The 13,812-nt window shown below is 44.7% G+C and overlaps 1 protein-coding gene across 2 annotated transcripts; it reads right to left on the minus strand.

Annotated features, from left to right (window-relative positions):
* Positions 1 to 299: 299 nt before the first annotated feature.
* On the minus strand, positions 300 to 3,745 carry ccr9a (chemokine (C-C motif) receptor 9a). 2 transcript variants are annotated; one of them, XR_010331737.1, is made up of 4 exons: positions 3,627 to 3,745; positions 3,387 to 3,438; positions 495 to 2,454; positions 300 to 434 (listed from the first exon to the last, which is right to left on the minus strand). XR_010331737.1 is itself a non-coding variant. In XM_064346185.1 (3 exons), exons 2-3 carry the CDS (start codon positions 3,426 to 3,428, stop codon positions 1,408 to 1,410), a joined length of 1,089 nt encoding a protein of 362 aa, XP_064202255.1. In that variant the 5' UTR covers positions 3,429 to 3,438; positions 3,627 to 3,745; the 3' UTR covers positions 492 to 1,407. The 2 variants fall into 2 exon arrangements, 1 of the variants encoding a protein (XP_064202255.1); XM_064346185.1 differs by lacking the exon at positions 300 to 434 and having other exon boundaries at positions 492 to 2,454.
* Between the last annotated feature and the right edge of the window lie 10,067 nt (positions 3,746 to 13,812).

The following is a 13,812-nucleotide window of genomic DNA, read 5'->3' on the forward strand; positions in this document are numbered from 1 at the left end:
ATTTACTTATTAAAACCGTTGCAGGAGCCACCACTTACTTCAGGTATGTAACCCTTGACTGATTTATTATGATTATTCTACTGCGATATACCGAGGTTTAGAATGCATGGTTTTTCCATCACAGTGAGCAATGACTGCAGTAGCCTGTCCATGAAAATCTAGTGTGTGTGTGTGTCTGTGTGTGTGTGTGTGTATGCCTGCGTCTTACTACTTTGGAGGTATCTGTCTTGATGGTGTATTAAGAAAGTAGCATTATTTAACATCTATTTACACAATGAGGTAATGCATCCACAACAAAATGTCTTGATTTTTTTTTTATTTGCTGTTATTTACAAGTATAAAAAAACAGACAAAACAACATAAAAGAGCAACGTGTCCTCCGAAAAGAGCAGCATTTCACTGAACAAACAGAAAACAAACAAAACCGTCTCTATCTACAGTCTTATGACAGTTCACTGAACAAACAGAAAACAAACAAAACCGTCTCTATCTACAGTCTTATGTCAGAAAAACAAAAACAAACGGCTTTTTAAATAAGTTCTGCATGAGAGAATCATTTAAACATTTTTCAGGTTGATCTTCAGGAAAGTTCTGAACAGTTCACAACTGCCCTCATTACATTACATTACAGGCATTTAGCAGACGCTCTTATCCAGAGTGACTTACACAACTTTTTACATACCATTTTACATTGTATCCATTTATACAGCTGGATATATATACTGAAGCAATGCAGGTTAAGTACCTTGCTCAAGGGTACAACGGCAGTGTCCTTACCCGGGAATCGAACCGGCGACCTTTCGGTTACAAGCCCAGTTCCTTACCCACTGTGCCACACTCTGTCCTCCCCCCCCTCATCTTAGACATGAATGAAGGTAAGCAGCAATGCACAGAAATATGAAGACAGAGAGGCTTTCAGGAAGGGCCTGCTTCACCTGCAACAAAACCAAAAGTAGAAATTTGTGATGAAGATGCACTAATGCTGTAGAGAGGAAAGTTAGGGGAACACCATTTGGCTCTCCACCCCCGCACCACCCCTCAGACCTCAGCCAGCAAGGCCTACAGTACACCATGAAGACGTTCCACCATTTTGTCCATAAGATGCAAAGTCCATTATCCTATACTTATGAAGTGGCCATCTTCAGGTGGGCCTTTAACAGTCATACTTTCCGGATGTCAGCCTTTTTCGAGCTGTCCCAGGGGAAAGGTCTCGTCCCAAGCTGTACATTTTTTCCTAAACTGACCCTTTACAGTCCCCACCCCCCCAAAAAACTACTCAAGTCAGCACTGCTGACCAAAGGATTTCAGTCCCATCCTGGGCCATCCCTGCACACACATGTTGACGTAACCCTGCGGAGCAAAAAACTGGCCCACGTCGGTAACGTGGACATCGAGTGTCGCTCCGGGCTACAACGACAGGGCCCGGGTGGTCTCGGTGTCCGACATCATGGAGGACCTCTTGGAGCCTCCCGGCACCTTGGTGAACTTGCCCGGCATGCACAGGCAGGCCTGGAACACCTTGACCAGGTCCTTGCGGAACCGTACCCCGATGAACGCGTAGAGGAAGGGGTTGATGCAGCTGTGGGTGTAGGCCAGGCTCTTCATGACCTGGCTGGCGATGTCGAAGCGCCGGGCCTCCTCGCAGTCGGTGATGGTGGTGTTGGCCGCCTGCACGGCCTCCACCACCAGGACGCTGTTGTACGGCAGCTGGGAGAGGACGAACACCGCCACCACCGCCAGGATCACGCGCAGCGCCTTGTGCTTCTCGAAGCTCCTGGCCTGCAGCAGGGTGCGGACGATGACGAAGTAGCAGAAGAACATGACCAGGAACGGCAGGCAGAAGCCCATGCAGATCTGGAGGGCGAGGACCAGGATCTTGGTGCGGTTATTCTGGTTGTTCAGGTAGACCATGGTGCAGTAGGAGTTGCCCTCGTAGTCCTCCTTGACGCTGGCAAAGAGGAATTCCGGCATGGCCAGCAGGAAGGCCAGCACCCAGACGCCCAGGCACACCACCTTGCTGTAGAAGAGCCTCTTCTTCTTGGAGTTCTGGGCCTTGGTGGCCTGCACGATGGCGATGTAGCGGTCCACGCTGATGCAGGTGAGCAGCAGCATGCTGCTGAAGAAGTTGATCTTGTAGACGGCCGACACCGTCTTGCACAACCCGGACCCGAAGGTCCAGCCCTGGACGGCGTCGGAGGCATAGAAGGGAAGGGTGCCCAGGAAGAGCAGGTCGGCCACGGCCAGGTTGAGCAGGTACACGTCAGTCATGGTCTTCAGGCGGTTTCGAAAGTGGAGGTAGATCCACACCACCAGCAGGTTGCCGATGCCGCCCAGGATGACTATCCCCCAGTAAAGTGGGGGCTCGTAGTACCCCCTAAATGAGCGGACGACGCCCTTGTCGCAAAAAGTATCCAAATCCTCAGTGGTCAGGCTGGTGCTGCCATCATCATTATCCTACAAAACATAATAAGGTGGCAAGAGTCAGAAAGAGACTAAAGTCCTAACATTATTTATGTTATTTATGTATATTATGTTTTTATAACGCCTGTATTTAATGACACCTGCTGGAGGCACATTATTTTGTTGAGCCTTCAAGAGCTTACAAATTTCTAAATAATAGCCCTCTATGTTTCTTTCAAAATCTAGGTTGCAAAGGATCATGCTCTTCATTTCTATCGTTAAAATGCAAAAGGTGACTTTCCAGCCAATTGAACATTGTGTCTGGTTGCTAAAAGCTACTGTAGTGGTGTCTTAACAGCAAATAACTAATTTCAGTGGTTTTCTAATTTAAATGTATCTTTTTGCAGGCACTGTGTCTTCAGAAGCAAGACCTCAGGAGGAATTTACCCTTGCCTGGATATGTACAGTAAGACTGTGAAACACAGCTAATGTACTATGCTGTACACCACAAACATTGCAAGTTCACTTATTGCAATTCATCAGTTCTAGCAATCAATTTACAAAGGACACTTAAAAGTATACTTAAAAGAAACTTCAAAGTTTTCATTGTAAATTTCACATTTTCTATTGATACATTAGTTAAATGTATAAATAGTATCGGAATTTCTGAAAAAAATTAAGTTGAAAAACAGGTGTAGCAACCTGTATGTATAAGAAATAAGCATAGATTTATTGATCATTTGGAGAGCATATGAACCTCTGTAAACGCACTGGAACACTGTCTAGACTGTCTCACTGTCTCGTATTCAGGAATACGTGTTATGGCACGTGCATATCCACAAACGCTAAGATGCACACATGCATACAAAAATACTTCCATGCATAGAGTATGAATGTCCCACTCTGGGAGGGGGGAGATGTAAACTGCACTTCATTTGTAAAAATGTAAAAAAATAATTGACACAATCGATGAGCAGATAACATACGTAGTCTGTTGTCACACTCATGTAATCGTATACACTGGTCATCTTGACAGATCTGAAAAAAAAAAAAACATGGAATAATTAAACACACTGTCTTGCTGCCCAGGTAACACACCAAAAAAAAAAAAAAAATGTTATTGCAAAATTTTACAATGCAGGAAAATGTTTTTTTTGCCAAAATGGCTATAAAATGACAAAAAAAACAAATCCATCTTTTCAGCCGCTCGGACCAGTTGTACTCACCGCGCGTGGGGCTGAGAGCCTAAATCGGGTCCTTGAATGGCGGGAGTCCTGTCAGGTAGGCGTAGCTCGCTGCGCCTCTGTGTCGCTTAACTGTGAGAAGTGCAATCCCTCCCGGGCCTCTGGCTGCTGCTTATAAAGTTTCAGTTCAACCGCAGTATGACGTGCGTAAAAACGCCGTGCTTCTCTTTATTTGTCACTGTTCTTCTTCTTTCTCCCTCCCTCCCTCCCTCCCTCTCTCTCTCTCTCTCTCTCTCTCTCTCAGGGCCACTTGCTGTTTTTCGTTGCGGTTCGTTTGTAAGTTCACTTGCGAATCTCTTCAAATCTCGACCGCACACTTTTTCAGGCCTTTTGCGCACTTTCCTGTATGAAAGTAGATAAAATGTTTTATTTATTTATTTCTTTCTTTCTTTATGTTTACAACATTTGAACAACATTTTGAGAGATTTTTAAACATTAAAGCTTGTTTTTTTCTCTTTTTTTTTGCAATTCAAAATTTCAGTTTAAACTAGCTTAAGCTGGTCAGGCTGATTCAAGCTGTTTACAACACTTTTAGCTGGGTGATCAGCTGTTCCCCAGTTGACTAATCTATATAGTCAGCTAGTACACCAGTTTAACCAACAGCTTACCAGCCTAACCAGCTTTGACCAGCTTTGTCCAGCTAGAGACCACTTTGACCAGCCGCAGACCAGTTATGACCAGCTAAAATGCAGCTTAAACCACGTTAAACCGTCTTAGAATCCCAGCTGGCCTTAGCAGGAATTTTCAGTTGGGGTATCTCCAAAAACCAATCTAAATACTTGGCTCAAAGCTACCAGGAGATACAGTAATATTCCAATGTGTGAAACATATTCATATTTGGCAGTTCTCATTTCTGAGATAAGTAATGGTGGGGTAAGTTTGTACCACAGAAGTGGCAAGACTGGCATATGGCATGCTATTTTTGACTCTGTTTAGGGCCAGTGCAGTTCCTCCTGGTGCAGTGCCAGCTCAAGGAGCTCTACAATGCCGTGGGAAGCTATGTTATGGCGAGCTGGTTATTGGCCATTTCGAGTATATGACAGCTTTGTTCATTTGTATGGGTGTACTCTAACAATTAATGATTTTCAATATATTATTCTAAAACTTGAATAGCTATTTATTACATAAATTTGCTTGTGGTTTTTGTAAGTTAAAATATGCATACATGGAATGATTTTTTTTTTTTTAATCGACAAATTATAATAGGATATACAGAATAATATTGTCTAATAAATGTCTTAATGACATTATATGATATTTACATGCATGCAGTGTATGTTTGTTTTTCATATGTTTATACTGTTTGTTTTTATCAATGTGTTAAAAATGTTACTAACATGAGGCTTAATTTTAGCATTGGCACATTAGGCAACTCAGTGCTACGACGAGTTACAAATGGCCTACTTCCGGTGTATTTCATTGTAAGATACATCTAGCTCATGCAAAGTGAACTGGAAATGACATTTTAAAGGCAACTTTCCTGTGTGGTTCATGTGAGTGTTATGGGGGCAGCCTCTTCAATGGGCATGCGATCGCCATTTGCGACACTACCTTTTTTTGTCGCTCATTATCACAAAAATTACAGTATATGAAATATATATATATATGCTGGTCATGTATGGAATGAGCAGAATCTGTTGCTTTTCTGGCTCGCATTTGGGTCTTTCTACATGATGTTTAAGCGTAAAATGGATCTGCGAAATAAAAAAAAAAACCCTTTAAGGGATGTTTGGGAGACACAGGGCCTGGGTAACTTCGGTGCCCGCAGTCATTGGGCTGAGGTTGCGATGCGGAGCTATTACAAGCAGCCAGGGAAGGGTTTCAACATGCCTTTGCTTCTCAAATCTCCGCTGTGCACAGGTGGCGTGTGCAGCGCCTGTCTGCAAACGTCAGGAAATTTACCGGGCCGAGGCATGAATTATATACGTGAGGAATGGTTGAAACCAAAGCATTTTTTTTTTTTGAAAGACAATACGAGAAAAGATGAAGGAAAAAAAAAATGCTGACATAACTCACATTGAAGCAGCGTCTTTTTAAAAGAATTATTTAACACTGAACACAAAGACTGCAGTTGTGCTGTAATATTCGTGAAATTGCCTTCATTATACTACAAAGTTTAATTTGTGAGTTATTCAAGCAACTAGGCTGGGTTACTGGGCTCAGTACTAAAGTTGTGTGAGTATTTTAAGGGGGCGTGCGTATCTAGTGTTTATTGTTGTGGACCTACTTACACATTGTGCAGTCATCTCCGATACTGCTTATTCAGTCAACAGCCTGTGTCTAGTCTCCAATCCACTGAGTTAGCCAGTTCACTGAGGTTGGTCTTGGCATGATCTAAAGGTTCATGTGAAGAGTGTTTCGCTGGCTCAGTAGGCTGTGTACAACAGCCCTGCCTGCCAGTCATATGATGTTTTTGATTTGAACCCTTGAACCTCTAGTAGAGTATTGGTCAGCATTGCGGCTCCCACAGCCTGCCCATGTCCCACAATGCATCACGCCTCGCCACACCACATCTTCTTTATGCAGTGCATGGGTGACCTGAGACCCACAGCGATCTCTTGTTTTTGCTATCATGCTAAAGTCAATGCGAGGGACACGTCTCATACTTGCTTTCCTTTCAGTCAGTAATGTCTTCACATGGCATTACAGGCATTTAGCAGACGCTCTTATCCAGAGCGACTTACACAACTTTTTCCACATAGCATTTACATTGCATCCATTGATACAGCTGGACATATACTGAAGCAATGCAGGTGAAGTACCTTGCTCAAGGGTACAACGGCAGTTTACTACCTGAGAATCGAACCTGTAACCTTTAGGTTGCAAGACCAACTCCTTACCCATTATATTACACTGCTGCCCCATGTCTGGGCTGGCTAGAGCCTAGCCTTGTATAGTGCAGTAGCCATTGCCTTAGAATTTGTTGCCAGGTCTTCACAATGTGACGACATTTAACCCACCCAGAGGGTTGTTATCAGACCTTGGGGCTCTTTATATTCATTTGGCAGACGCTTTTATCCAAAGCGACGTACAAAATGCATTTTCATAATCATAGACAACTGCTGAACACGGGTTCAGTAAGGTACAATTACTTATTTTGTACAGCTATTTCTAGCCAAGAACAATGAACACTATCCTGGTCTAAACCTCTTGGACAGGTTTCTGCGGTGGCCCATGTTGTACGTTAATGGCACTTCCCTCAGAGCACACGGTCGGTGATGTCTTGATAAGGTCTGCTGTCCAGGCACTGAGTCATGTCACCACTGTCTGGAGTTGACTGCCCTGGTGTGCACCTTGTTCAAAGGGCCCATATAAGGTCAATAAACGGATAATGAGATTTGCCTGTTTGTGGAAAGGGAAAGAAAATAATTTCTGATGTGAGAAGTTGCTCTCACTCACATCGCAAGGGCGTCATCTCTGTAGTTACATTACATTACATTACAGACGTTCTTATCCAGAGCGACGTACAACAAGTGCACCAGTTCAAATTGCAGAGGTGCAGAAAAACACACTAAAGTGAAGTAAAGATCGTAGTGCCAGAAGTGACCACATAGATCAGGACTCCAACCCTGTAGGGTAACCTGTTGAGCAAATAAACAAAACAATCCTGCCAAGTACAAAACTAGCACTGAAATCACATTTGTCTAATCAAAATCAAACAAAAAATCCTGCCACATACAAAACTAACCAGATCGCATTAGCCTAACTAGGTACATTGAGGTAAATAGAGTAGTAGTTGTCTCACTGGCAAGACTTCAGAGCACATTTTTTTGGGAGACTTCGCCATATATTCTGCCCCAAGGAACCATTTCATTTAATGTGTGCCATCTCAAGAAGGCTTATCTTACTCAACAAAATGGCTGCTGTTTAGACTTCCCTTGCTGGGTGCTGAAGTTGACAGTAATTTGTGTTGGTCTCAGAAGCAACCCCACATTTGATACCAGACAGAAGACAATTACATAACCTACACCAGGGCTGCCCAACCCAGTTCCTGAAGATCTACCAATCAGAAGATCTAGGTTTTTATTTCAACCCTAATTTTTTCACACATGATTATCCTAATTTGCAGCTCAACGAGATCGCTAGCCGCTGAACGAGGCGTGCTTTGTTTGGGCCGTGGTGAAAACCTACGGGACGGTAGATCTCCAGGAGCAGGGGTTTGGGCGGCCCTGACCTACACGGTGAGGTCCAATCCCATGATGTCTACGTTACACCTAAGTCAGCTGCTTTCAGCTGAATTCCCAAAGTGCAGGGGAATTCCGACAAAAAAAAAAGGTGAATTTCTCGAAGACATTAATATGCTGTCGATGTCTTCCGCTCCCCGCGCCACACTCAAGCGCTCGCTACTCACAGAACAGACAGCCAAAGGGGGCAAAGAGTTTCTCCTCCAGCCCAAACAGACGTGGGACGTCCTCCTCGATCAGAGCATCTGTCTGTGACAGGAATCGTACGTAGACAGAGACACCGCCGCATCCAGGAATAACGCCAAGTCTTTATCTCTACACAAGCGCCAGTGTACAGTTACTCTGTCTGAAAAAACCTGAGAAGACCTCCATTTTGGGCACCCCGGGACAAATGTTTAATCCCTAATTAGGGTACAGCCCTTGACTGCTGTCAAGTATTGGAGCCAAATGGCTCTGAGGATCTTTGCCTTTCATTGAAACAATTTCACTGTCCCTGTTACACACGGTGTGCACACACATACTGTACACACACATGTGTACATGCACACGCACACACGCACACACGCACACACGCACACGCAAGCACACACATACTTTGTATACTTAAAACATAATTTGGTATCATGTCACCGTCAATATGATATGAGAATGTAAATGATCTTTTGCTGGATAATTGGTATTACTGTGAGTGTGCCTGCCTGCCTGTCTCTGTTTGTCTGTCTGTCTGTCTGTCTGCCTGCCTGCCTGCCTGTCTGTCTGCCTGCCTGTCTGTCTGTCTGTCTGTCTGTCTGTCTGTCTGCCTGCCTGCCTGCCTGCCTGTCTGTCTGTCTGTCTGTGAATTGTGTTTCACCAGTTTGCTTTCACCAGTAAAACAATCTCATGTCTCGTAAAAGACAGAATGATGGTGAGGAAGAAACGAGGACCCTTCTTGGATATTTCAACATGCCTTGTATTTTATAAGCTTCATAACTGAAGTTAAACATATTCAATAAATCTGCAAGTTCACGGCAAATTAATTGAGCATTTTGGTTTTGTCTTTTTGGGGAAAGACAATACATGTCTGGACTGTACAAGAGAAGCTTGAAAAGAATCATCAATTATTTTTACCCTTAATAAGAAAATAAATTCAAAGACACTCCTTCAGGGTCAACACAGCATGTATAGTGCTATATTTCATTAATCGTGAATCGTATGATCATAGAACGATAATGTGGGGGCGCAGGTGCAGTCTCAGCACCCACGTCAGAGTAACGCTTCATTGCCTTGTCTGCGTCCATGTGCACGTAGCGGGCGTTCGGCTTCTTCCAGTGTCATCACTGAGTTCAGCGGTCAACCTTTGGCCTGGTAAGCAACAGAAGAGGAAAAACAAGTATTTTTGTCACGCCAAGCTTCTTCCCCTTTTTCGCGCTTTGCTTGTTTTGCGCATCTGTAATGATGCAAGGGCTGTGGATTGCGTGTGGTTCGAGGAGATCACATGGGCTCGGAAAGAGAGAGAGAGAGAGAGAGGGACGAGCCACCTCTCCGCATGTGTGGGCGAAAGGTCAGATTCGACTGCGTGGTAAGATGTTTCTGTCTGCGATGGAAGAGTTTTGACCTTTGAACTGCTTCACCACCTCTCAATTCTGTGGTCAGTTGATTTGAGCTGAGGCGAACACAAAGGACATTGTCTGCGGGTAAGGAACGATAACGTTCGCGTGATGCGCTCTGTCAGTGATAGAGAGGATCACGAGAATGTCACATTGACGGTAGCGAGCCGGTCAGTGCTTTCAGAAAGGTGGATGGTCTGCTGTGAGGTTTTTAAAAAGACCCCCAGCATAATTTTTTTAAATGGCTTTATCTTATCTTGAAATTGTTTCCCAAATCTATATCTAGCCATTTCAAATCAAGTCAGGCCAGGGACCCCCCTCCAGTACCATCTAGAAACCGCCGGGGGCCTGTTGAACTCAGGTTTTTAAAAATATTTGTGCTCTCATAAGGTGGCCAACAACATAAATACCGCTGTTTGCCAGGAGTTCCAAAGTGCTTATCTTGTATTGAACATCTTGAGCCATTAAGATCTGCGGTTTCAGTGCGATCAGCCATCCGAAGTCCGGATGAATGGTGCCCGTTGAAACCCCTCTCTAATGGTTAGCAGTTTCAGCCTTTCACTGTGGTTCTCAGGCGTTCCGTTGCAGAAGCTCTGCTTTCTCATGAATACAGTAGAAGAAGGAGGCTGGAAGGATCCTGGGAAGGGCAGGGGAGGGGTCTGTGACGTGTAGGGGAGGGGCCAGTGAGGGGCAGGGGAGGGGTCTGTGACGTGTAGGGGAGTGGCCAGTGAGGGGCAGGGGAAGGGTCTGTGACATGTAGGGGAGTGGCCAGTGAGGGGCAGGGGAGGGGTCTGTGACATGTAGGGGAGTGGCCAGTGAGGGGCAGGGGAGGGGTCTGTGACATGTAGGGGAGTGGCCAGTGAGGGGCAGGGGAGGGGTCTGTGACGTCTAGGGGAGTGGCCAGTGAGGGGCAGGGGAAGGGTCTGTGACGTGTAGGGGAGGAACAAGTGAGGGGCAGGGGAGCTTCAGCCAAGACTTCATGAAGAAAAGAGGAAGGACGATGTTGTGTTATTTTGCTCTGAATGTGCAAATGCTATAAGAGGCACAGCACCATCCAGTCCAAGGCCATACGCTTTGACTTTCAAAGACTAATGCGAGGCAGGTTTGATTTTAGACAGGACACATTCAATTTAACCATTTTTAAAATGTAATAATATACAGTACAATAAAAGTATATCTTTCATATTTATATATATATATATATTTTAATATCGTGTGTGGTAAAACAGCAGTTCCTCTTGTGCTTGGATTGATCTTAATGTACCTCCAGTCCAGCCCTGTCTTCTTTTCATGTTTTCCCCTGTCAAGCAGAAATGAATCATGGGTTACATGAACACTGTGGTGGAGAGGTAGACTCTTGACGCCTGTCATAACTGTCCGTACCGTGGACACACAACGTAATGGTGTGCTAAACAGGCCGCCCCAATTTTCCCTCGTTACAAACGCAGGCACGCGGCACACACGGGGCGGTGCACCGCAGTGAGAAAACCGCGCCAAAAAAAAAACTGAAAAGAGGACAGAGATCAATAAAACTCGTAGAAAGATTCATGTGGTTAGGACGGCATGCGGAGAAACGTGATGTCCAAACCCCGCCCACTTATTCTCTTAAGGTGGCATGTCACACCCTCTCTCTCTCTCTCTTAAGGTGGAGAAGGCCGTGTTACTAATGTGCTAATGAACTAGCTCACCGGTGCACAGCTACTCAAGCTCAAAGTATGCCTTTTTTCGTCTTACCAAATGAAATTTTAACACGCTTATTTACCCACGGAAACAGGCTTTTTTCCGGCTTCTAAGGCTTGTAGCGCTTACGTTCCCAGCAGTTGTTTTCCCCTCAACAGTGTCTATTCTATCCTGAAGCAAAAAGGTAATCACAGAAATAAATGGGAGGGAAAATGACTGTTTGGTTGTACCTGTAGGTCTACCAACCTTCCAGTCAGCCTTTCAAGGGGCATCAACTTTGTATATATTTGGGCTGTACGCAATAACTACATGTACGGGATTTTTTGTGAATATAATTAGTTTGAGAACAGACTTTCAGTCGATTAAAAAACTATCGGGCGATGGCTTTTTAATTGAATCTGTAAAAAGAGATGGTTTTTCCAACATAAATCCCCCCCATCAGCCCCCCCCCACACACACACACACACACATACACACATACACATTCACACACAGGCAAATAACAACCTGAAGACACAGCCTGTGTGCTACAGTACAGACAAATATAAACTCCCCGCTCAGTCCTCGCTGATGACCACTTGCCCTTTAGCAAACCGAAGCCAGGCTGAACACAACCGTTGCACTGCCTGATGGCTTTTGTGGGTGAGTGAGAAACTACTATCTCCTGTCTCTATCTCTCTCTATCTCTCACTCTCTCTCTCTCTCTCTCTCTCCATGTTTACCAATACCAGTTCTCTCTTCTGCCTTGCGGTGTACTCTCGCCTGGTGTTTGCATGACAAGCCTGACCACAGGGCAACCGTGAGGCGCTGCTTAGCAACCGTCACGAACGCAGCCCGTAAACACAGACGAGTCGCACATTTCACCTTCCCTTCTCACACTTTGACTCACAGGTGCGCATTCTCGCTTACCTTCGCGCAAGACGTTGAATGCCCTCACACATACCGGTTTCCGCATACTTCAGGGGAACCACTGATACCATTGCATTTCCATTTAATTGCCCCCTCTCCCTATTATGATGTATCTTATTGCAGTCTGTGTCGTTCCCCCCAACTCACTGTTTAGTGAAATTGAAGGAATTGATTGAAGGAAACTAGTTTTCAGCAGGGTCTGGATAGTTATCTACAATCAGTCAAACTATGATAAGACAGTAGTTGCATTGTGCAAACACAAAAAGAAAATCTGGCGGTGAGATTATTGCTTATCATCCAAATTTAAAGTAATGTTTATGTGGTCCATGGTTCCTGCAGACACACGCATACTGTTCAGAACTTTTTTTTTTTTTTTAAATGGCGGTTTCTTGGATGGCATATGCAGGCATGTATGGCTCTTGCTCTCTTCGTAGTGATTTGGCCCAGGGGCTAAAAATCTCATTTTCGCTGTGTAGGGCCTTGACTGTGGTCGGGTTTCCCACAGGTGGGGCATGATGTCCATACGGAGGGTAGACTTCACGCAGCAGGACGCAATAGCGGCTCCATGCGATCTGTTTATGGAGAGCTGCATCCATTCATTTCAAATATAAAAAACGATTTCCATTTTTCAGTATTTTCCAAATTAAAAATGAATTCGATTTTCAAGATGCCTGGTGTTTTGGATGAGGTTTCAAATGCGTTTCTAAAGCAACAATGACGACAGTTTCCACAGATTAATTGCAAAATCCTTTATATTACATTACATTAGATTTATATGCGAAAAATGCGAGCATTCGAGGGCAAACTTGTGGGTACTCGAAGTCTGCTCTCTCATTGAGTGATCTTTTCAGCTCCTCCTCCAATCTGCCGCAAACCAGAACCCAAAAGAACACAAACATGTCACGTGATTCCTGTGTTCACCATAGTGGGTTTAGAAAAAAAAAATAGGGCGACGTTTCTGTAACACTGTGTGCCATCAATAGCAAAAAAGACTCAAGAGTGAAGAGTTCACCGTTAGATTTGCGACTGTTCAGTCCTTTGCACTATAAAGTGGGGGATTGTGGGTAATGGTTGTCCCGGGTGATAAAACTGGCCTTAGTGGCTCATGGTAACTGATGATATGTTGTAGCGGGCAGATGATGGCCAGTTTTGTTATGACAGATCCCTTATTACATTTCTTATAGCGTTCATTCTACCGCTGCTTTACGCTAGTCTGGCCAGCGGAGGATGGGCTCCCCCTCTGCAGTCAAGTTCCTCCTGGGATTTCTTCACAATGTATAGAAATCGGGGGGTTTTCCTGGCCACCATTTGAATGTTTTTCTTCTTCTTCTTCACCTGGGACTTTTTTAAAACCTCACATTCTGGCCTAGTTCATTTGCCCAACATTCCCATTGTTGCTCTGCAAAGCCTCTTTGTGACAGTTCTCTGTAATCAAGCTGTATGCAAATCAAGTTTTGTTTGCTTTGAGTTGCTGGTCAGGGAAGATTGCACAGTCCAGCCCGCAGTTTCCACAGCCACTGTGAGTCTGTGCGTCACACTGCCACACCTGCTCTTGTCTAAGCTCTCGCCCCCTCGACTAGAAGACACACACGCATTGTTTACCATTCTTCGCTTTCTGAGCAGAGAAAGTGGAACTGAAATTTCTCTCCAGCTTATTTTGAAACCGTCTGGTGCACAGGCCTTGCCCCTCTTGAGGAGGCAACGCGTCTGTCTGTCCAGCTGTCTGTCTTTCTGTCTGTCTGTCTGTCTGTCTTTCTGTCACAAGGTCTTACATCAGATCAGATCACCAGATTTAATGCAGTAGCTTCT

This window comes from Anguilla rostrata, chromosome 8 (genome assembly GCF_018555375.3).
Source record: "Anguilla rostrata isolate EN2019 chromosome 8, ASM1855537v3, whole genome shotgun sequence".
In the NCBI taxonomy this organism is placed as follows: domain Eukaryota; kingdom Metazoa; phylum Chordata; class Actinopteri; order Anguilliformes; family Anguillidae; genus Anguilla; species Anguilla rostrata.

What these genes read in the sequence shown, in the direction of transcription:
- ccr9a (XM_064346185.1), bottom strand. Translation starts at nt 3,428, where the DNA reads ATGACCAGTGTATACGATTACATGAGTGTGACAACAGACTAC. An exon ending in TGAGTGTGACAACAGACTAC is followed by an intron (nt 2,455 to 3,386) that starts GTATGTTATCTG and finishes TATGTTTTGTAG; the next exon opens with GATAATGATGATGGCAGCAC.